The sequence below is a fragment of the Limulus polyphemus genome, unplaced genomic scaffold (assembly GCF_000517525.1).
Source record: "Limulus polyphemus unplaced genomic scaffold, Limulus_polyphemus-2.1.2 Scaffold5982, whole genome shotgun sequence".
NCBI classification, from domain to species: Eukaryota; Metazoa; Arthropoda; class Merostomata; order Xiphosura; family Limulidae; genus Limulus; species Limulus polyphemus.
Genome location: NW_013671592.1, coordinates 15,690 through 41,998, shown reverse-complemented (window position 1 = coordinate 41,998; position 26,309 = coordinate 15,690). Strand labels below are relative to the sequence as shown.

The 26,309-nt window shown below is 34.0% G+C and overlaps 1 protein-coding gene across 1 annotated transcript in view; it reads right to left on the bottom strand.

Annotated features, from left to right (window-relative positions):
• Positions 1 to 26,309, bottom strand: part of LOC106473218 (serine/threonine-protein kinase ATR-like) — a gene marked incomplete at both ends in the record, with an annotated part of 44,227 nt that overhangs the window by 5,987 nt on the left and 11,931 nt on the right. Inside the window, 5 exons of the mRNA XM_022401697.1 lie at positions 3,042 to 3,104; positions 8,974 to 9,064; positions 9,329 to 9,479; positions 21,363 to 21,468; positions 24,847 to 25,025. Coding sequence (XP_022257405.1) covers positions 3,042 to 3,104; positions 8,974 to 9,064; positions 9,329 to 9,479; positions 21,363 to 21,468; positions 24,847 to 25,025 — 590 coding nt within the window. The remainder of the gene's footprint in view (positions 1 to 3,041; positions 3,105 to 8,973; positions 9,065 to 9,328; positions 9,480 to 21,362; positions 21,469 to 24,846; positions 25,026 to 26,309) is intronic.

Genomic DNA, 26,309 nt, shown 5'->3' with positions numbered 1-26,309 from the left:
TGGAAGATGTTGCACAAAACCACCAACATTGTGCACTATGTGGATGACATTCTGACACACACAGTCAGATGAGAAGACCACCTGAAGAAACTCAAGGATCTGTTCTGGTGAGTGAGGGCAGTAGGTCTGACCATCAGATCATCTAAGTGCTACATTGGATATTCTGTGATGGACTTTGTTGGATACAAAGTGGGTGACTGACAGATAACTGTGGAAGGTGCACCAGTTCCAATGACTAAGCAGCATGTCAGATCCTTCCTGGGGTTAGCGGGATACTATAGGAAGTTCATCCTAAACTCTGCTGAATTCACTGCACTACTGACTGACCTGACCAAGAAAGGCCAACACAACAAGGTATATGGCATTCCAGAAGTTGAAGAACATGTCAGGAAGTTTGTCAATCCTTAGAATGTCAGACTTCAACAAACCAATCACGTTGTTGAGGCTGATGCATCAGATGTTGTAATTGGAGTGGTACTTCAGCAAGAACATGTAGACAGACTGTTTCCTGTAATGTATGTCAATAAGAAGCTGTTGAGTAGTGAGAAGAACTAGTCTGTGATTGAACAAGAGTGTTTGGCCATCATATTTGTCATCTGGAAATTCCAGAACAACCTCTATGAGGAGTTCATCATTCAAATGAATCATCAACCCCTTGCATACATTGAGATGTGCAAAATCAACAGTGAGGTGGACGTTGTATCTCAAGAACTACTGGTGCTATACTGAATCCATAAAGGGGACTGCTAATGTTGGTGCAGACTGTATGAGTAGACTTTGTGCATGAACTGAAAATAGTCTTTGTATATTGTATAAAAAATATTGTAAATATTTTTCTTGATGAGGGGCTTATTGTTAGATATACATGACTCTTTATGTTTAATGACTTAAATGGTTTAAGTATAGTGCGAGTGTTAAATTTAGTTATTTTTAGCTATATTTGGTTTATCACAGGTTTGTTTACTTAACTGTGTACAAATTATACACTATGTAGATTAACTGCTGTGAACTGGTACTTGTACTACTGCATCATGTTACTAGAACCTTCTACGTTTTCTCATTGTTTTGATTGAGTATTATTGCATCACAATATCTCATAGTGTATAGAATGTTTGAGGCCTCTGTAAGGCTGTAAATACGCATACAAAATGTACTTTGAGTTAGTTAGATAGAATAGATGGATCTAGACTGTGTGACTGTGAGTTTAGCCAGAAAGATCATACAGTGGCAATTACTAAAGTGAAATTATCACAGACTGTATTGCAATAACAGAGCAGGAATAATAATTTGTCTTGTCAAATTGTGTTCTATAGTAACTGAACCAGCCTGTGTGGATTTTAACAAAAATGAGACAACTATTCAACCAACAGTGTAACAACCATTTGTATATACAACTGACTTGTTTAATATATTATCATTTTAAACAACAGGATTGTGTGCTGTTTGCTTGTTGCTGAAATTTATTGCCAATAAGTCGCAGACACCTACTGTAAAGAATCCAGCTCATACACATGCATACAACTAAAAAACCTGACAATAACTATGGTAAACAGAGGAACATATCTATTTTCACTCATTTCAAATAAATAGCTAAATTTAAACTGAAAACCATAATTATAATAAACATATGCACATATCTATTTTACCTGTTTCAAATAAATAGCTAGATTTAAACTAAAAACTGTAACTATGATAAACAGATCCAAATCTCTATTTCACCTGTTCTAAATAAATAGCTAAATTTAAACTAAAAGCCATAACAACGATAAACAGATGCACATACCTATTTTCACCTTTTTCAAATAAATAGCTAGATTTAAACTAAAAACCATAACAATGATAAACAGATGCAAATCTCTATTTCACCTGTTTCAAATAAATAGCTAGATTTAAACTAAAAACCATAACTATGATAAACATATGCACATATATCTATTTCACCGGTTTCAAATAAATAGCTAGATTTAAACTAAAAACTGTACCTATTATAAACAGATCCAAATCTCTATTTCACCTGTTTCAAATAAATGGCTAGATTTAAACTAAAAACCATGACTACAATAAACATATATTTAAGGTGAGCTATTATCTTTCCTCATGATATAAATCTAGCCTGAATATTCATACAATGTACATAACACAATTATATCTAGTTTTCATATGTGTACAGTGTACATATATACTTTGAACATTTACACACGCAATAATAATTACAAAAATAATCTTTTGTTGCTATTATCACACTTTTATTGACTAATAAATACTAGCAGAAGGAGATGATTTGTTTTTCAAATTACCAAGTAATTTTCAACTACAACTTATGGAAACAATGAAAATAAACTGAGCTTAAGTTTTACTACATAAGAGAATTCATAATGCTTTAAATTGTGTCACATAAAAAGGACACAAATGCAAGTGTTCTTGTTTTAATATATTATTTGAATGTTTGCTCATACAATAATATTTGAAAAACAGATCATAAACAACTTGATATATCTTATATATGTTACAAACAGACAAAGCTCAACATTCACTTTTGAAATGAAAGGAGAACAGGCATAAATAATGTTGATGCCAAATTTTATTTCACAAGCAGGATATTCTATACTAAATTGTTAGGAATTAATCACACTATCATTCACATTTCAAAGATGATGTAACTTAAAGAATAAAAATGTAGATTTACTGTATGTTATTGCTGAACAGGTCTTAACATGACTGAAATGCTCAACAATTGCTTTTTTTGTAGTGTGAGGTAAAAGTAGCTCAGAGCTTTGGCTCTGAGAGAAACCAAGAGTGCAACACAATTAACCATTTTAAAGTCCACGATATAATTTCAATTGAAAGATTAACTTCAACTTTTCCCATTACTGGGGATGGGTACTTTTGCTTGTTGTAAATAATCTAACTTTAAAGCTCACTTTCATGTTTTTACAATTACTAATTAGGAAATGAGGCACTTGGCAAAATAAAATAAAATTAGTTTGTGTCAACTGTAGGTTACTAAATATTAAACTTACAATACAAATGACTTCTCATACCTTTTCTGTAGCAGAAAGAAGAATTTTTCCAACAGCAACTCCCCAGTTGTCAGAAGGAGTCTCCTACAAATTTGATATATAAAATAGTTGTTTTTTTAAAAAAAAAACATTAAAAAATTGAGTTACCAAATTTCAGTCTACTAAAGTACAGGCATCAAGGAACAATTACCGATGATATTCTAGCATGTAAGAGTATAAACGTTTTTGGAATAACCCTCGGCATTTATTATTTTTTAACCAAAGATACACATACACACACAACTGAAATCATGTTTCACGATGAAAATACACAGTTGTACAAAAAGATTAAACCTTTGTATATTCTCCCTTGTTTATGATGCCTTAAATTGCTTCTTACACTCAAGCAATTCTTTCACTTTTTGGAGTTAAATGTAAAATTAAAAAAAAACAAAAAAAAACTTACTTCTGGATCGTTCATCATTGAACTACTGTCCTTTTCAGTTGGTATATTACAGCTCCACAATGACTTGCAGACACCTCAGGAGACAGTTATGGATGGACAGATGTTAAAGAGTCACCATTGAAATAATTGGTCACACCAGATCTCACAGTTCCTCAAGTTAAATAAACATCTGGTGCCCCTTGGATCTGTGGTAATCAAACTGTACAGAAAATGTAGAAGACAGACAAAGGGTGAATCAGAAAAATCTTGTCAGCACATATTTAAAATGTGAGCAGTGACCTGTCATCATAGCCACAAATGGTTCCTACACCAAAGAGAGAGCTGATCGGGTATTCACTGTCTTTCAGAACAACAAATTTTTCTAGTGGAGGAGCATACAAGTCTTATACAAGCAGCTCAAGGATGGAGATGGAAAGCCATACAGCAACCTCTCTTCTGGATTATGGAAAACAATGAACTGTAAATAGAAAGTGTCATCTACATAATATTTGAAAATGATTTGCAGGCAGTACTGTATAAAGTTAACATTTTCCAACACTAAAAATGTATTTGCAATGGATGCTTAGCTCCTTTCACATATTAGCTTTCCTCAATTCATGCTGCCCTTTATATGCAAAATTCTTTGCTCACCACTAGCCTTGAGGCTCTCCACATGCTATTGCTGTACTGTAGCATGCAAAATGAGCATGTGACAACCCTCCACCAACAGGAGTGTAATACACTCTCTTAGCATGGCTGACACCCTCTATACTAATTATTCAATCCTCACTTTGAGATTAAGCAATTAAAGATGTATTGGAAATAGGGAAGAAGGGTGGGAAATGTGACAGAGATAAGTATCTATAGGAAATACATTTCCAGTGTTGGAAAAGATTAACTTCTGATACAATACCTCACATTAGAGCTAAAATACTACATTGAGAACAGATGGAGCATGATACCCTCTACCACAAAAGTACAGGGACAAACATGCAGGAGACCACACCCCTTCTGTACCAGGGTATACTCTTTACCTGTAGTGAAGATACATGTCACCAGTTGGGCTGAAAGGAAACAATTCCAATAGGGGAAATGGACTTGCTTGATGGTGTAGTAGCTACAGTGCATCAGACAGTATATGGTGGGTCAACTCCAGTCCAAAACCAGGCAGCACTAGGTATATGTCTTCTGGTCTGCAGTGGGAGGAAGGTCCCAACCATCTTTACCTCGATGCCAGGAAGCAGAAAGGAAAGCAACATTTGTTCTGGTAACAAAGGTAGGGCATGTGTGAAGTAGTAGTACACAACTAAAACCAGGCCACCCACAACCTAACACACAGGCAATGGTAGTAAAGGGGAATGCAAACTTGGTGAGTCAACTCCAGTCAAAAACCATGTAGTATCAGGAATTGTTTGTTTGGTCCATGGTAGGTGAAGGGTCCTTATCGTCTGCATGTGTGAGGACTTCTGTTGGTTGGTCCTACGCTGATCCAACACCAGACTGCCTGGGAACTGATATCCAAGTGGCAGTAGGAGGGAGGGGGGGGGGTTGCCAGAGAGGTGAAATGCATGTGGCAGATTTGTCCAGTCCAAAACCAGGCAGTATTGGAAATTTTCCATCCATTTCACAGTAGGAGGAGGAGGATACACACCATCTGCACCAGCAGAATACCACCAACCCTACTCTCTACTGAGTGGAAGTTATTATGCTCAGGATGAAGCCTCCATGATCCACCACCCTAGTAGCTATGAACTCCCATACTACATAAAAGGGGGATGCCATGGGGAGTCCAGAGGAATTCAACAGTTCAATGCTGTGTAATGGGTAACCACAAAAACTTTATTTCGAAAAACAGGACTGTCCCCTGGTTTATTCAACTAGGACTGGAGGGATGGGCAGCAATCCAAACATTGCTTTACTCATGATAGTCCATGAGTTGGTAAGGTCTGAAATGGACTTTATTTATGAAGCAGTACAAAGTGAGAAAAACTCAAGCTGACTTGTGGAACACCTCATCTCATCAGTGAACGTTACAGAGTCCAAAGGTCACATGGTACAGATTTAAAGTTAAGTATACCCTGGCAGGCACTGCTTGCCACACAGTGGGATCCTGAGCATAGAAATGGATCAATGTAAAGGTAAAAGATATAGAAAAACAATTTACCCAGTCAGAGCCCATAAGTTATGAAGAATGGTGAAAGGAAGAAGTCAATATCTCGAAGAAGAAAAGATGGCCAGATGATGAAGATAATGTGCAATGAAAGTATGTGGGGCAGCCCACACAATCTTCATTAATGGATGATGGAAGTGAATAGCCAGAGAGTAAGATGTCGGACTGGGTGGGAGGATACCTGAAAGAGTCAATGTGAATCTAAATCCAATGAAGCATAGGCTAAATGAATGTGCTGCATCCTGTGGGGTAATGGGAGAAATATCTTGGGGAGAGAAGGATTTCTATACAATAAATAAAGGGTAGCATGAACCATGAAAAGAAGCTGTGTGGGCCAAATAACAATGAACTGCATAGATGGGACAGAAAAAATTATTCAGATCAGAAGGAGAATATAAGTGAGAAATGAAAGGTAGGGAAACAGAAGTGAACACTTTCCTCTCCATGAGTCACAGACATTTTAGGGAGAAAAGAATGGGCAGGATAACGAAGAATGTAAAAATGATGGAAAACAATACAGGAAGAATCAATGGCATACATATTGATCTACATCCACAGGGAAAAAAGTAAGAAACAGGACTTAAGCAAAAGATGATATAAGGAACAAGAGACCAAAGATGCAAAGAAAGTAAAGGTAAGGGCATGGAAAACAACATTTAAGCTGCAATCAGGAAGGACTGCTGGATGAGGAGGACAAAGGTGGCAAAAAGAATGAAATAGCAGGGTAAGGATGGTAGAGGAGAATATATGATGATAATGGGAAAACCTGAAAGTATTTAATAGAGCTGCCCTGTATCCAGTAATAGTCAGAAGCAATTAGCTTTGGAAGAACACTTGTGTAAAAATTCAGAAAGAACAAATGAAACGAGAAACAAGAAAGGCTACATGTGAAGAGAATCTGAAATGTCTTGCAAGGAGCCTGACAAAGTCCATATGTGAAGTTGGAGTGAGAACACTGCTGAATGGGAGAGAGGGGAGTGAAGCTGTAGGAATAGGGAGCATGACAGAGGTACAATGAGCTGGCCAGTGGAGAGCAAGCAGGAGGACTTGACATGGAGTGACCAGAATGAGGGAGAAGACAAATAGGAGGATAGGCATAGAGGAAAAGAATGGACAAATATAATGGAACTCATCCACAGCAAGAGCTTAGAAACTGGAGACCAGAAAAGAAGAAGTATATAGTTTAGATGAGTGCAAAAATCACCCCAGACAAACAAGCACTTTAGTAAAACCACACAGGCAGATGAAGGTATATGAGAGAAAAAAGAGGCAAAAGGACTTAAGTAACAAGGGCATCATGTCCCAAACAAATTGTAGCAACAGATCAACCAAATACAAAGGGATAAGGCCGAAGAAGATAAACACACAACTGTAGAGAAGATAAGTGAAAGAGCATTCACCAAAAACCTCTCAGGGGAATGGTGGATTACCACAGAAAGAAGGTAAATGGAGTAAATATAATGGAAAAGGGTAGTGTGTGTAAGATGAAGATGGAAAAGCCTAAGAAAAGATAAACAAAGTAGTGGTGAAAGTAATTGAATATAGGCTAGCATATCTAGATAAAAAAAAAAAACATGAAGAAGCAGGGAACAAATTACAAAGAGAAAGAGTGAAAGAAACTTGAAAAACCTAGGCCCTAGAAAAAAGGTTTAGGTAGATTAAAGAGAGCATGGGTATAAGATTAGGCAGAGGTAGGTCGTGGGAAAAAACTGGCAAAATTCCTTCCATCACTAATAAAAAACACAGGTGGAGATATGTCAGATACAAAATAAGGCATAGGTTGCATGAACTACTCCACTACCTGCTGCAAAAAAGCTATCACTTCTCCCAACAGACAAAGACAAACCCGACACCAATGTAGGTGTGACGCTAGTCTTGTCTCAAACCAGACAGTGAAAGTTACTGATACTAATGAAATATCAGTGTAGGAATAAAAGGCCACAAAATCTGTAGGTGCAGAAAAATGTTGGAAAGCATAAATTCAAAAATAAATACTTCCACAACAGGCAATGTCTTTGTAGATACTTCCATTTAAAAAAAAAAACTATCTCTGAAAAGGCTATGATCAAAAATAAAGACATCATTACAGAGTGCCAGATCGAGAAATGCCAATTGTATACTTCAGTATAGAAGGGTGTTTTGCACTCTAATTGGTGGAGGGTTGTCCCTCATGAGGTTAGTGATAAGAGAAAAATTACACATATAGAGGGCAGCAAAAATCAAGGAAGCTATTATGTGAGTAGAGGAAAGGTATTTTATCAGAAATTCAGTGTATATGGTGCCCAGGTGGATGACAGAAAACAAAACAACTACATGGTCAGACCATCACCTGGTATTGTGTGCCATGCCATGTAGGGGTGAAGCTAAATAAGAAAGCTGACAAGCTCTGTAAGAGAAACCCTCCTATCATATCCAGCACAACTCTAATGACAGAATATTGACCCCCCACATGCACTATTAAGGGAAAAGTGGCAACCATAGGAAGTATTCCTCAACATTCAGAGGGAATGAAACTGCTGGAGAACAAAGTATGGTATGGTATAGTAGTGAAACTAAAATATGCACAAATCAATAGGAAAGTAAATAACCACAAGCCTACTGGTAAAATCAGTAAAGGATCTCTCCTCTACCTGCTGCAAGGCAGCCAGTCTCACAAAAGGGGTCAGTGCAACTCCTGGGATTATAACAAGTGATAATCTCAATAAATTTCTAATAAAAAAAAAAGAGTTATAGTTATTTATGTTACAGTACTACATCTCTAGTGAAAAGACAGGAGTCCTTAACTTTTCGGGAAACCATGAATTTCCAATAAAGTGACAGTAATGAGACCCCAGTTCAAAAAATGCAAGTTCTTCAATGAATTATATAAAATGAGTGGTATCAAAAATTATTAATTCAAACTTTTTAATCAATAAAAGGTTGATGTTAAAAACGACAAACTTCAATTCTGCTACTTGTAAGACAATGCTTTTTCATTGCTGTAAATCTTATATCTGTAGTTTATTTTACTATGATGCAATTTAATTATACCTGTTGCAGGCAAAATATGTATTTTCTTAATCCACAGTAAAAGATAAACAAACACTCACTATTTTAAGAAATCAAATTGATATGTCACTTGGGATAGTTTCTTTAGAGGAGTGTTACTCATACTGAAAAACGCTCTATATACATGAACACTTACAATTCTTTTCTGACACAGAACAACAATCCAATGAGTCAAGAAATGTGAATAAAGAACTTCAATAAAAAAACATTTATTCTCAAAAGGCTGATCCAATGAATTTAGCAAATCAATCATCCCAAGATACTACATTAATTTAAAAGTTTGAAAATACATTTGACTATATCACACTTACTGATTTTAGGAACTCAGACAGGCTGTCCCAGTCTGCTAACTTCCATGCTGATTCTACACGAAATGGATTTATCTCATTTGACCATTCTGGTCTACAAAAATAATACAACAAAGACAATTTATTGAAACTTTCATATTCTCCAAAAAAAAATGTGGAAGTTTACTTAAATTGTTAGTGCAAGTACAAAGCATTCTGAATTTAAGAAATATCCATGATTAACAAATGAATCTTATTTCCTGTCAGGTGGATAACTAGACAAATTATGAAATGAAGAAATATCCATGTTTACCAAACAAATATTTTTTCCTGTTAGATGAATAACTTGAAAAGTGTGCAAAAAACAAGCAACTCAAACCTGTCATCTAGAAGACCAGTAGCATAGGTAAGTGCTGTTTTTGATTGGTCTAAACCCATCAAGCATCGGAGAAGCCCCTGATGGTGACTAATTGTGTCTGGTTGAACTTTGACAGCTCTTTCATAACAGGCAAATGCATCTTGCAGTTGACCTATTAAACATGATAAAGGCAATTTAATATAAGTTTTCAAGCAATAAAACAACAAAATTTATTTTTTCAATAGTAAAAGTTCTAAGGGCTACACCTAGTGAATCATTTAAAAGTTAGATATTATTATGACAGAAAATTTTTTTTCATCTGTAAGTCAAAGTAGAAAAATGTACAAATTGAATATTTGTTAATTGCAATATATTGTTCAAGAAATGATCTAAAATAAATGTGTTATGCTTTCTTTATTTGTCTTTGGTGACTTCATGCATTCAATTTTTTACCACATGGTTAAAAGAGCAATGTGGGGTTTGACAAAATTAACAAAAATCAAATAGCTTAAGATATGAACACCCATATATATAGGAATTTATAAACTAAAAAGCAAACTAACATATCGATCACTCTATAAGAATAACCAACTCAAGTAAATATACTTTTATATTCTAAACACATGTTACAATTTAAAAACAGAATAAACATATTCATTCCATAAATTACCAGTAGTAATATTAAAGCAATGTAAAGTAAGAAAGGGGTATAGTCTGAAAATAAAATCACAGCTTCAAAACACTAAAAAATTAATTAAATTTTGGTCTAAATAACCAACTGGACTTTCAAAACTTTCAAAATTCAGTTTTAAAATAGAATTGTAACTTCAAAACAATGTGAAAACTCCAGGTGACCTTAGTTTGAAAAGAGCTGCAGTTTCAAAACAGTGCAAAAGTTTCAAGTAAATTGGATCTAAGTGTAAAATTGTAACTCCAGTATAAAAACAGCAATGATGACTGGTCTGAAGTTTCAAGCTTTAGTGTCAAAACAACAAAGCTGATCTAAAGATAAAATTTCTAATACATAATATTGTGATAAATTTGGTTTTAAATTGAAGTTGAAACATTAAACAGTATAAAGAAAATTGTTTATAACAAAATAAAACAACAGAGATATTCAGCTTAAATATCAAATTGTAGCTTAAAAACTAATACAATACTTGGTTTCAAAATCAAAGAGTAGAAACATTCCTATACTAACAGTACCATTATAGAAAGAACAAGAGAAACAAGTGTTTGGTCAATTAACAGAATAATGAATTCATGTATCTGCAAAACTTTGTTGAGGAGAGTGTATAGCTTATTATCATCTTAATTAGAATTATACTCGATAAACATTTTGGCCAGGAGCAAGTGAAGAAGTATTTCCAAGTTAATGAAATTATTAAAGATGACAGTTTGACAAACATTTTGTTGGATATCAGCAAGAAAATATATTTTATACCTGAGACACAAAGGATTGGTTGTCACAGCAGAATGTATAATGAATAACAAAACACATTAAAAATTTAAAGGGCACACAAAACCTTCTCTTTAAGTCACACAATGAAGGATGGAATAACAGGGTATGTATCAACAGTTGTTAATAAAGATAAAACACTCAAGCACGAACAGTGTCTTCTCATTTAATGACCAGAAGTTCTGTATGATAACCACACGATGAGCCATTTGTGGGAGCCTCATTAGATGCATTGTGCATTTTCATATCCACAAGAGAACCCGTGTAGCTGGTGGAACTAAAATTAGGTCACTACATAATAATCAGTAGTAAGTAAACAAGAAAAATCATAATATAAAAGCTGTTCTCAGGCAAAGTAAGTCAGTCAAACCCTTAACTCGTGTTCTCTTGCTGCTACAGATTCTACAGCAGCCTTATTCAGATCTTGCCATGCATTACCACAATGGAACAAGATTCAGTTCTTCCATAAGTAAACTTCTTATGATTTAAACTATTAAACATCAACATACTGTTTGGACTGTGCACTGAAAATATGCTGTGACAGGAATGGTGGGAAGCCTGTGCTAAATCCATGATTAAAGAAGTGTATCTGAGCAGAAGTAACAGTTAGTGTTTTTGAAAAGCTAAATACAGATAAAAACAGTAGTTGCTTTAAAGCAATTGGGGCAATGGATTAATCTCAATAAAAGTCAAAAATCTGCTGTAATCATAAAAGACAATGGGAAACTAAGGAAATATATTTAACACATTATAAAACAAAGCATATTCCAGTCTAAAACAAAATAGGTGCTTTTAACACTTTTTACACAGGTAGGGAGCAGATCACAGTGCATATGTCAACCTTTTTATAGTTATATTCAAAATTTAATGAAATTACTTTATTAGCAATATATATCAATACACTTGGCATTAAAATACAGTTTATAATTCACATTTTTGTACTATCTAAGTTTGATTTCTTAATTTTGAAAAGAAATATTAAAAAACATTTTAATTCTTCACTTTACTGTGTCATGTGATCCTCATACACAAGTTTCAGAGCTTTGACTAATTAGATACACAAACTATAGATATAAAATAAAATAAGAACTTCCCCTTCTTTAATTTTTAAGATATCAATTTAACACACTCATCACAGATGCTCCTCCCAACCCTTCAAGCTTTTGAAATAATTTACTTGTTCACACATACTTGTCAATGATACACGTTTAAAACCAATAGAAAGGTCAAATTTTGGTAATTTTGTTATTTTTTCTACCGTAATTCTACATAAAAGGTTGGTTAATTTGACTGACCTCATAACCACTAAAAAAAAGTTGAAATAAATCTAAATTACCCTTTTTTCTTTCTAAATGACTTCAAAATGTAACATGATACTACATTTGTTTATCCTAAATGCCTTTAAACTCATAACAGTATACATCTGTTCATACTTAAATTTTATTCTTTTATTGCCCTTTGAACCCTGTCTAAACTAATATTCCTGCCATAAAATTTTTAAATCTATTACCGAATGTGGAGCTCATATTATCCTATTGATTTACATAACATGTGAGCTGCTCGTGAGTATACCTCATAATTCTTTTTATTATTATTTTTTATTTTATCTAATCTAATCTGACCTAAAAAGTTTCTAATTTTGACCTTTTAGTTAGTTTTATAATAATAAATAAAGAATACATGTGAAAAACAAGACATATAGTATTTACCTGGGTCTTTTTTTTTTGTTGTTGTCTGTCAGTGACACTTAACTCTGTTTTTTTATACTAATGGTGTTACTGCACTAAACAATTATTTATTTAAGAACACAGAATAATAACATGAAAAAAGCAAATAATGTCCTAACTATCACAGTGTTTTGGACTTCCTAACTATGCAATAGAGCTGTTAAAAATTCAGCTAAGCTTGTCAATGTGTAGTATAATACATCATTTGATAGATTAATACCTTGGCTTTCTATTGTTTATAAATAATGTAGTATTAAATGTTACAGAGAACTATTAGCAATTTCTGAACCAAGAGAATGTGACAGGCAAGCATGACAAGTTGGGTCTGATTTTCTATTTGTTTGCTGTTGTAACCAAATGAGATTGAAGGCTATAAAAATTATGCTTTGTGTGAGTGATTACAACATTATAATGAGTAATTTATGTTAACTTTCATACTTCTTGGAAGGGTGATAAATAAATTAGAGAAGAGGGAATACCTAGAGAGCAAATGTCACAATTTTCACACTAGGGGAAATCGAGACCTTTTTTTAAAATATTGCCTTCTAAAATTAAGACCGTAAACTTATATAATGTTAAAATTTGGATTATTAACTGCATTTTTATGCTAAGTTTATTTATATATCATGATAAAAAAGTAATCTAATTAACTAAAACCTCCTGACATGCACACAAAATGATGCTTGCTCTGAAAGAGTTAATCTATTTATAGTTTAGCCAGATAAATTATTGTAATTTGGGGGTATCTTGGTTTTGTGCCTGATATATTTTTTGTGTTCTTAGATATATATTTTAAAGTACAAGAATTTTTTTTAAACAAAAATAGTTTAAAAGAAAAAGGCTTACAAAAGCTGGCAACCAAGTGCTAACCAGAGTAGGGCCGAGGTATGTGCTAAATTTCATATTTTTTATGTATATTTTTAACAAAAGTAACTAAAATGTAAAAAAATTAAAAACTTCTCGGGGCACACAAGGAAACTTAAATGAAATAAGAATGTTCATGCTTGAGGAATATATTTCATATTTATATATATCATATTTCGTAACCTGAAGCTTTGCTTACCCTGAACTTTTGTATATTGCAGTAGTTAGACACAATCCAAAGATCAATAAAACAAGAAAATTGGATGAAAGAAGTTGTGAAATGTTAAGAAAAAAAAAAATCATGAACATACACTTAGTACATTAATAGTTGTAGAATGTATAGTTTCATTGTTACATCAGGCCCTGGTGTTTGAAAAATGCCCCCACCAAACAGTATATGGAGCTTTTAATGGATTGATGTCACATCCCTTTTTTTTGTTACAAAATTGGACAGTAAAAGTAAATTTGTACTGAATGAATTGTACTCTTTTTCTATTAAGTGAACCTGTGGTTGAATTTCAAGGGCAAAGTAAGGGTAAGAGACAAATGTAAGGCCTAGTAAATTAATTTGATGAATAAATAACAATAAAACTGAAAAAATTATAATGCTATAATCTCCTTAAAGTCTGGCACATAACATCTTGATTAGAATCGTATAATAATTACTATTAACAGACAAGAGTAAAATTATATTTAGATTTTTTACTAGAAAACAAAACACCAGTTTCACCATTTGTTCAAAAAATGAAAAGTCACAAATTAAGTTCATTTGAAGTATATCTACTTTGCATAGTCATTTGCATGGACCAAGATCCTTTGTCCTGTTTGTGGTTAACTGTTAGCTAGTAGAGCATATTCAATCATTATCCTCACACACACTGTATACAGGAGAATCATCTCCATCAGCAGTGTCAACATCAAATATTTTCCTGTGCAATCAGTTCTTGAAAAAGAATCTCATCTGTTTTGGCCTCATCATTTGACCTACTAGACATGATAAAATCAGAACCATCATCACTATGATCTCCATAATCATTTAAATCTTAATCACCAATAGAATTAACTTCAATTTCATTGTACATGTCTGAATTCCATTTCTTAGCTGCACATCATATAGATATGCTAGAAGGATTTGTATAAAATTTCCTTTTCCTCATCTGTCTATACAAAATCATTCATTTTAATCAACAGAAGGTTTTCCACTGTTTTATGTTTTAAACTAAGCCTTTGTGAGTAAGGTAACTAAATCTTGCATCAATGATGCTACTACTGGACCCTATGCTGACCACTATTTCCATCATCATACAAACATTCTTAAATTCCTTCCTTCTGTATAGAAGCACATGCACCCAGAGACCATCAGCTTTGGCTCCATTCATGTAGTACTTAACCATTCTTTTGAATTCTTTCCATAATGAGCTTATCTTAGTTATATAAACATTCTTCATTTTTAGTGTCTCATAAAAATGCTCTGCAAGTAAACTTAAACACTCAATTTCACTAGTGATATTAACCCAGTTTGGTAGATCTGTCCAAAACATACTTTGATAAAGTTCACTCTCAAGTGAGAAGAATCTTGATCGCAAGACAAGCCTGTACACTTGGAATGACTGTAATTCCCAGTTTGTCTACAGTTTTGTCAACACAGTCTAGAATGTTCATTAAACTGTAGTTGACACTGACAGTAGTGTATCCCCTGTTTTCTTTATCTGGTGCCTGACTTTAAGCAAAGTGATTTTAAAATTCCAGAAACCTAATTTGATTTCCAGTTTAAGTTTGAACTTTATCAAAAGATTTTCACAATGTTTACCTGAAGTTTCCTTCTTGAGTTCCTGTTAGGCATCTTTGGCTTTTTTAACTATAGGCAGTATCTGACAGAATAAAATGTTTTATTTTTCAAATTTCATAGACAGAATAGAACATGCATCCAGCATATCTTTGAACAAGCAACATTTTGACTGAAAATTAAAGTCTTTCATATTTTCAAGAATCTACGGCAAGGTAATTCTCTATTACTTGAGCAAGAATTACCCAATTATTCAGTAAACGATTTACTCCATATCTTATTTGTACAACTTGTCTACCATATACTATTACCCAATTACTCAGTAAATGATTTACTCCATGTCTTATTTGTACAACAGCTTGTCTACCATGTACTATTACACAATTACTGAGTAAATGATTTACTCATGTCTTATTTGTACAATAGCTTGTCTACCATGTACTATCACCCAGTTACTAAGTAAATGATTTACTCCATATCTTATTTGTACAACAACTTGTCTCCCATATACTATTACCCAATTACTCAGTAAATGATTTACTCCATATCTTATTTGTACAACAACTTGTCTACCATATACTATTACCCAATTACTCAGTAAATGTTTTACTCCATGTCTTATTTGTACAACAACTTGTGTACCGTGTACTATTACCCAATTACTCAGTAAATAATTTACTCCATGTCTTATTTGTACAACTTGTGTACAGTGTACTATTACCCAATTACTCAGTAAATGATTTACTCCATGTCTTATTTGTACAACAACTTGTGTACCGTGTACTATTACCCAATTACTCAGTAAATAATTTACTCCATGTTTTATTTGTACAACAACTTGTCTACCATGTACTATTACCCAATTACTCAGTAAATGATTTACCCATATCTTACTTGTACAACAACTTGTGTACCGTGTACTATTACCCAATTACTCAGTAAATGATTAACTCCATGTCTTATTTGTACAACAACTTGTGTACCATGCACTATTACCCAATTACTCAGTAAATGATTTACTCCATATCTTATTTGTACAACAACTTGTGTACCGTGTACTATTACCCAATTACTCAGTAAATAATTTACTCCATGTCTTATTTGTACAAGAACTTGTGTTCCATATACTATTAATCAATTACTCAGTAAATAATTTACTCCATGTCTTATTTGTACAACAACTTGTGTACCATGTACATTGGAAAATTAAAATGCTGCCCAACAAATGCACTGGCAGTTCTCTCAAAGTACATTTTGAACTTTGAAGATCATTTGAATAAGTAATATGTAGTTGTCATGAAGTCTTTCACATGAGTAGATGATTCAGATACACTATCTTTCAATAGTAATACAGCTCTTTGGGAAATGCAGTGAATGCCTAGAGGCCAAAGGATTTGTCATTTTTCAGTTTTGTTAGCAATCCATTCTAAACTCCAGTATTAACAGAGGCTGCAGAAACCATTCGTGAGAAGTAGCAGTGATTTTATGTTCAGCAATAGCTTTTGCAATGTTTAGTGATGGAAGTGAGACAAGAAAAACTGGCTCTGAAAAAGAACTGATTTTCATAAGAAAATTAAGCAAGGTATACCAGTTTATTTCTGTGTTGCCTTACAGGACATTGATAGGTTTGGAGATACAAATCCAAGTAATCTAAAGACGAGCATTGATGATGTATTCAAAGGTGACGGAAAGCAGAGAAATACATGTACCTCCTAGTTTCAGCTACAGCTAATAGAATAATGTTAATGAATTATTCCACTCTATTGGCATTATCAAAATTTGAAATCAATTGTACCTCATTTTGTTTTTACACTTTAAGTAGAGTTTTGAATGCTGACAGAGGCTGTCTACTTACAGTTAGCAAGTAAGCTGTTTTAAGAAGTTTTTCTGTATTCTTCCTTAGCTTGTGCATCCAGAGCTAAGTTTATTCGAGGTTTAAGACAGATGCAAGAAGCAGAAGGATCATCACTAGCAGTAACAGTGGTGCCAGGAAAACTTATCATCTTTGAACAACTTTTTAAAGCCTTAAAAGCACAAATGTATAATTGTATAAATTTTACTTTAGATACATTGTAATAAAACAATTTAATAAAAACAGCAAAGCTTGAATCAATAAAATAAATGGATAGTAGACTCTATATAAAAGATAACTCTAGTGGTTGATAACATAGAACTTTGCCAAAACAACTAGTGTATAGGCCTATCAGTATATAAAAAAATAACAACAAAAAATAAATAAATAGATAACACTGTACATAAGATAAAATTGAACTATATTTAAGTTGGTACTTAGATAATAAAGGCCACAAACTCAGTTCTATAATTACCTTAGTATATGCTCACTTGACACAATGCTAACAAATAACCAAATCTAAAGTTCACAAGTAACTCAAAAATCAGTTAAAGTGCATATTATCAAGTTAGGCCTTGGCCAATAACTTATCAATGCACACAAAGTCAATGACAATTTTAATGTAAAATTAGCCTAATTATATTGTTGCATGTGCTTGCCACACCAACAACTGTTTTGGGAAGAACTGTTATCTTTCTGCTTTGTGCAGATGTTTGCAATTTACATAAAAACATATGCCTATACAGGCAACAAACAGGACTTTGAATCAAAGGCAATATTATAGTATAATGACTGTAAACTGTAGCTAGTTGATGATACAGGCTGTATGCATAGTGACAAACAATGAAAGGATTTTGTTATAAATTTGAGTAATGAATACAAAAGTTAATATTTTCTAATAGTGAAAATATATTTCCGATAGGTACTTACCTCCTCTAACTCAAAGCTATCTTGACCTTCATTTGCCCTCAAATTTTCAACAGTGCATCAGTCTTTTATACTCCTATGTTTTTTGCACCATTGTAGAAACATGTACAGATCATGTGACTATCCTTCACCAATCATATTTTGCCACCAATACTAGTGCAGGTAACTCCCTCTACCATTGCAGCACAATCCTCACTTCTGAGGATTGGCAGATACAAACCAGGAACAATGAGAAATTAATGGGGAGGAAGGGTGGGAAGTGGGTTAACGAAGGTAAGTACCTATCGGAAATACATTTTCAGTGTTATAAAATGTTAACTCCTGAAACAGTACTACTTCCACTCACCCAAAGCTAGAATCCCACATTGCAAAGGTGGAGGGCCCGGTGAAGGTGTAAAAGTAATCAAACAAGTGGAAAACAATGGCTGTGAAAGAACAGGTGTGCCACAATTATAAAAGGAGGCACACCTGTGAAGTATAGCACTACTTCTGGAACAGGTATGCTCTTCGCCAAGTAACGAACAAAGTAAAACACATAGAACAGAACTTAATAGACAAGCACCATGTCATGTAATACAGATTCCACCTGTAAACAACAAATAGCACGTGACATAATCATAGTCAGATTTGAAGTAGGTACCTGGAATCAGATATAGGAATATGTGGCTAGGGTCCACCTGGGCAAAAAACAAACAGAGAAAGCACCTTGGGATATGTCGGATTATGAGAAGTCTGGTTTATCTGGTCAAAAACAACAATGGAAGTGCCTTGCATAAGATTTTAAGATCCACAAGTACAGTCTGCCTGGGCAAAAAACGTCCAGGGGAAGTGCCTTGCATAAGATTTTAAGATCCACAAGTACAGTCTGCATGGGCAAAAAACGTCCAGGGGAAGTGCCTTGGATTTATATTAAGGCAGCCAAGTGTGGTCACCCTGGACAAAACATCCTGGGGAAGCACCTTTGTATACACTGGATTATGTCGAGTGTGGTCCATCTGAGCAGAAAACATCCAGTGGAAGTGCCTTGAATAGTATTTTTCTTTCATATTTTGTACGTGACAGATTGTGTGATTAACAAGTGTGGTCAGCCCAGGTAAAACATTCGGGGAAATATTATTGTGATATTATGGAGTATGTCAAGTGCTGTCCATCTGGGCAGGAAACATCCAGTGGAAGTGCTTTGCATACAATTGATCATTTTATATCTTGAATGTAAAATATTTAGAGATCAACAAGTGGAGTCTGCTCAGGCAGAAACATCAAGTGGAAGTGCCTTGCAAGAAATTCGTAATTCATAATCAACAATTGTGGTCTACCTGGGCAAAGAGCATCTGGGAGAAGCACCTTGAATTGAGCATATTATGATACTGTATAATATAAAATATAATGATGATAGCCCTCTTCTCATAGATTGGGTACATATGACTATGAAGTTTGTTTTATCGTACAAATCCCACTCCAGAAGAAACCACTATAGTCCACTATTCCAATGACTGGGAGCCAGAAGTGACAAAGACTCCTGTAATCCACTAGAAGAAAAGGGGGAGGGAAATATGCAATAGGGAGTCTGGAGGAAGAACACGCTGGAGACAGTGTAATGGGTGTCTGCAATTCCCTAATTTGAAAAGCAGAAAGACCCCGATTGTAAGAATCATGAGTCAGTAGGGATGGGCAAAAATTCCCATCTGCTTTACTCATGAAGTCCATGAGTAATGGTCCTTTATGCATGATACAATAATAATAATAAACAAAAATATACAGATATATATATATACACACCAACAGATAAGTGGATGGTGGTCTTACAGAAACACCCTATTTTCACAGTGAGCATTGTGCCAAGATATAATACTCAACATACCTGACCAGGCAACACCCACCAATAAGTGGGATCTTGAAATATGATATATATTAATGAATTAATGTAAAAAACAATAATAAAAAGGCGAACAGACGTGTGTAGATTCACCACAGGAGGAAGACGATACCTGCTCGACGAAAATACATCTATGTTGTGCAGATAAAGAGTGACAAACATATTGGGAGTTGTCCACATACCAGTCTGAATGATCTTCTCCAAAAGACAGAGGTTGTGAGCAGCTGAAGACATAGTTAGATGACAACTTTGGTGTGAAGAAACATGATGTAGATGGCAATCATCCACAAACACGTCAGAATACACCAGTCGTTTGAATTGACAAATCCAACCAATGAGCATAATAGGTGAAAAGATTATAGGAAACAGAGGAATATCATGGAACAAAGAGACAGGAATGAGAGCCATGAGAAAAGGCAGTATGCGCCATATAACGTAGCAGGTAATGAACTGGATAAAGTAGAAGATAAAGATCTGAACTGGAGAACAGGTGGTAAAAGAAAGGTAAGAAAATAGGAGAAAAGGCCCAACAACTTTCCAGGGCAGCTGATGTCCTGGGAAGAAAGGCCCAATCCAATTAGTGGATAACATACAAGGAATGGTAAAGGATCTGGGAAACATTAATGGCATAAATATTGGAACAATGATGGCCACATGCCAAGAGGGGAAGGAAATAGGTCTCAAAGGAAAGATGTACACAGAACACGTTGCAATGGGTTCAAACAGAGAACTGGACAGGACATGAAGGACAACACTGAATTCCTAAACTGGCAGAACAAAGGAACATGGAGAATGGACCAGATGAAAGGAAAAGAAGAGAAATAACTGGGAAGAGAAGGTATTCCAGAAGTGGGAGAAAGGAAGGAAGGTGTTTGATGGGGTGACCCTAAAAAGAGTAACAGTAGAGACAGACAAACCCAATGAATAAACAACCAGATGAAGAACTGGTACAGGAGAGGATCAGAAGGATGGGAAGGTCAAATGGTACAGGCAAGGAAAGATGCTACATGAAGGGTGAATCCCAGAGTTGAGGCAAAACACAATGACTTAATTTCTCAGTTACATATATTAGATGTTTATATAATACAACAATACAGTTCGAAAATACTGTATTACTGTGCATGTAACATTAGTTTAAGCCAATTAAAAGTACTAGAGTCGTAGCAGTCAACAGGGTCACACGAAACTATCTGTGAGCTTGTCCTGTGTAAAAAAACACTGATTGTGTGAACAGTGAGCATCATGACAGACTTGATAAGCCCTTACAAAACCCATTTTAAAGGGCACTTATGAGTATCAGTGAGATGGCGCATGTTAAACTTGAAAACCTGTTACATGTTGGTTACAAGCTCGGCCAAATTGTCTGAGTTAATATCAATCAAAGAATATTAAAAATAGCACGAAGTCTGAAATATAAAGTAATAAAAGTAGAATGACTCAAAATTTTAAAAATATGAAGCCGATTTTAAAATTATATACAGGTATAAATAAGACTTTGCAAACTTGATCTAAAAATCAAATAAAGATTAACGGTTACATAAATAAGGTATTTACTCTTACATACCAGTTGCTTCATGACCTAGAATCAGATCATGAAGTGTGGGGTCTTCTTGGCGAGATGCTGCTACTCCTGCCACTCCATCTGGTTCATCAAGCAGTATGTACAGTTTCTAAGACATGAAAAAATAGATGTATACTGATCAAAAAATGAACAAACAGCAGTAAAAAAATGCATTCATTCTACATGTAAAAACTTTCTTACTTTTCAATACTCAATATTCATAGATGTCTTATTCTTATACAGAGTGATCCTGAAGTCCATTAACAGGCAAATAATTAAAGTAGTACAGAAAAATACACATTAGTGGTATGGAATGAGGTATACTGGAGTCTACCCTGTGACAATTGGAAATTTTGTTAATATAAATCAAACAACCAAATTATCAAGAGGAAAGGTGTAGACAGTCAGTAACAAACTGAATATTTTAATGTGAATATTACCAAAACATTCTTTGAAAACAACAGTTATATATGTATATGCATATAGAACTGTGCTACAGAAGACCAAAATCTGAGCATAAACCTAGGTTTGAGATTAATGCCCAGAATTTTGCATAATTAGGTTATTACACCATTGATGGGTCCTAAATATTAAAAAGTATGAAAATAAAAGCCCCTATTTAAGGTAGAACACAAGCACTGTGCTGCAGCTTTTCCCAGATCACTTAAACATTGTCCTCCTTTGTGGAAGGTGTCATCAAAATGCCTGGGCCACTACCAAATTATATGCTGAACTGTCCGAATCACAGTTTGCACTTGGGTATGTCATTGTTGGTTTTACATTGTTCCTGATTTCTAAGATATATTAAAATACTCAAACGATCAACATTATACAATACACAATTAAACTTTGTATTTAATAACCAGTCAACGGTTGTAAAAGACACTCAACATGTTTCAACACCATTCACTGCATCCTCAGAAACAGCACTGAAACATGTAGTGTCTTTTACAACCACTGATCGGTTTATAAATAAAAATGTTGATTGTGTATTATACAATGTTGATCATTTGAGTATTTTAATATATCTTAAATATTTACACAAGTTCCTGAAATTTTAACCTATTCTTGATCTCTGTTTAGATAACTAGAACTTTTTTATATATACACTGTTTTCTTTTGTGGTACTGGTATTTCTACATAAACAGCACACAAGCATTGTGCAGCAGCTGCTCCCAAATTACCTAAACCATGTTTTCCAAAGTATGTGGTGCACCGCCGTGGGGGTGGGGGGTTACAGCACTTTGGTGAGAGAACCCAAAAATAATGATGGAAAAAAACAGAAGAATTGGAGACAATGATAACCTAACAAAACTATCACTTTGCTCTCAAAGCTTTTTTTGGCTCTCGCATTTACTCACTCCTTACAAGCATTTTTTAATTTAAAAAAATTATTAAAAACAGGTAAAGAAAATGTTGATTTTGCTGTTATTGCTTGTGAAAATTATCTTGATGTGAAGGAGGAGGTGGCACAACAGAAAATTTGCTGAGTTAGGCATTGCCACTATTTAAAGTTCGAAAAAATGATCTAAGAGATGGCATATTTTTCAGTTGAATAGCAGTTTAACATAGTGAAACTGTATGGAGAGTGTCATCAGATTTCTAGGCAGTGCCACCATTTTGTATACTAAATGGTACCCAGATGCATATCACCCTTTAAGTGCATGCTGGAGACTCATTTATGCATAGACACCGTGTATTAGAGCCACCATATCTGCATTTGTCAAATATGGATAGCACTTTAAATACAGTTATTGATTTTTGCCACTGTTTTATTATACTGTTAGGATGCTTACCTCATCTGCATTTATTCTTATAACTGTTGTTTTTGTGGAGCAATTTTTGGTTTAAAATATTTCACTTGTTGTTGGTTGCATCTTACAATTGACATTCTGGTTTATGATGCACATTAATAAAAGTTTCAAAGGGCATGACCTTGAATAACCTCAATGATACTGATAAGGGTAGGCCCATTACACCCCAATCGATATCTTTAACAATTATTTTCTTGTAATTCTACATTTTTGAATGTTTTGTTTGTCAATGGAATCCTGAATCATATTATACATGACATTATAGTATGTCAAGACATGTATACACAGTGCCTTGCCAGAAGTATACCCATACGCAGTTATTGAAGTGGATTTCTATTAATCATGATTCATAAATACAGTGTAACAATGCTATCACCCACTATATTATACATGACATTATAGTATGTCAAGACTTGTATACACAGTGCCTTGCCAGAAGTATACCCATACACAGTTATTAAAGTGGATTTCTATTAATCATGACTCATAAATACAGTGTAACAATGCTATCACCCACTATATTATACATGACATTATAGTATGTCAAGACATGTATACACAGTGCCTTGCCAGAAGTATACCCATACGCAGTTATTGAAGTGGATTTCTATTAATCATGATTCATAAATACAGTGTAACAATGCTGTTGGCATGAATAACTTCTGCTATTCTACAAGGCATATTCTATGTTTGGTTATGACGGGTGTCACCACCATTGTTGATGGTGAGGATGTGGCCTAATCTTCTCAACTCTGCCAAGCAGTTCTAAAGACATCAACACAATGGTTTGAGATGGGCCGTTCTAAGATGCTGATAAAGTTACTCTGACATTCTTTGTTGCAGAAAGCAATAACTTTTTGAATCAACACTTTGGCCAGCTGGTAAGGAAAATGTTCTGCTATGGCCTTTGAATATGTTAAGCAAAGTTATTGGTCTCACCAAGCATTTACACATGTAAACATTTCTCATTTAGGTTTCTGTTCATCACACGTATATTGCAAATACACATAACAAGGTTTCTGTTCATCACATGTAGATTGCAACTTTACATAACAAGGTTTTTGTTCTTCACACGTATATTTCAACTTTACAAAACAAGGTTTTGTTCTTCACATATATGTTGCAACTTTACATGACAAGGTTTTTGTTCTTCACACGTATATTGAAACTTTACATAACAAGGTTTCTGTTCTTCACATGTATATAGCAACTTCACATAACAAGGTTTCTGTTCTTCACATGTATAATGCAACTTCACATAGCAAGGTTTTTGTTCTTCACATGTATAATGCAACTTCACATAGCAAGGTTTTTGTTCTTCACATGTATACTGCAAAATTATTGGTATCTGTTTTTTCCTTAAACTACTATTTCTTCATTTGAAGCAAAATACATATTACAAAACCAAATATCAAGACAACACTAAAACCAAACAGAATATCCTGGCATGCAATGTAACCTCTATTACAAAACCAAATATCAAGACAACACTAAAACCAAAAAGAATATTCTGGCATGCGATGTAACCTCTATTACAAAACCACATATCAAGACAACACTAAAACCAAACAGAATATTCTGGCATGCGATGTAACCTCAACAGTATTTTAATTTATTAACATTTTATTATATAATACTAAAAGGTATGGAAATATCATTTGAAAATTCCTTACCTGCAAAAAAGCCAATTGTAGCTGTGATGACTCTGGGTTATTCTTGATCGATAATTCTAAATACATTAAAGCCCGAGCATAAGCTTGACAAATGAAGGAGGCACGGGCTAAAAGATCTTCTGGAACACTCTTCAGGAAGTCATACACAGACTTATAGTTGGGATCAATATGTGGGTCCACTAGAGAAATAAAAACCTTGTAAGTTCATGTGTTAGGAAAATTTAGACATTATCATGACACGTAAAATATTTATTATGGATTAAGTGTAGTTAGCATATTCAATCTATGCAAGAGCTATGAATATACAGGTGATCAAGTCGACACACCTATTTTAGTGTTATGTTGATCTTGGGTTCCTTATTATCAAAATTTCTGATTATTTTAAGAGTTGAAAGATGTATATGTATATATTTAGAAATAATTATGTGGTTGTGCATAATACTTAATTTTTCAATAAACATATTCTTAATACTGAAATGTATTATGTTGGGGTAGTAGCTCTTTTGTTATTATCATTACAACTAATGCACATATTAGTTGTATTGTTTTAAGGTGCACTTTCAGTAATTACAAGCAATTCTTCATTTATTATTACTACAACACACTATTAATTACAACTACTACCCAAAAAAGTATCAGAGTAGTTGTTTAATTCAACTAGAAACTTTCTTAGTTGTTTAAACATCTGCTTGCAAAGGTTTAAGAGAAACTAATGCTAATTCACTAAAGTACTTTGTCTTATGTAATTAACATTAATAATTAATTTGTTTGTTGTTACACAGTGGTCTATCTGTGTTCTGCCCACTGTGGATATCAAAACCAGATTATAAGTATTAAAAGCCTTTAGACTTACTGATAAGCTACCAGGGTAAAATTTTAATAATATAAAAGATTAGGTATTAAAAATATATTTTACACAACTAAACAAAAATTATTTAAAACTTTTCTGGCCAATTCAGCATACATTGTTGAATGCTATGAAGCCACTATAATAAAATGCAGTAAAAAAAGAATGTACAGAACCAGCAGCAATATATTCATTATGTAGGGACAACCACTTATTTAGGTGGGTAACAGTATTTTGTATATGCAGGGACATCCACTTATTTAGGTGGTGTAAGTGTATCTTCTATATATATATAGGGATATTCACTTATTTAGGTAGGGTAAGAGTATTTTGTATGTGCAGGGACATCCACTTATTTAGGTGGGGTAAGTGTAATTTGTATGTGCAGGGACATCCACTTATTTAGGTGGGGTAAGTGTAATTTGTATATGGAGGGACATCCACTTATTTAGGTGGGGTAAATGTATTTTGTATATGCAGGGACATCCACTTATTTAGGTAGAGTAAGAGTATTTTGTATATGCAGGGACATTCACTTATTTAGGTAGAGTAAGTGTAATTTGTATGTGCAGGAACATCCACTTATTTAGGTGGGGTAAGAGTAATTTGTATGTGT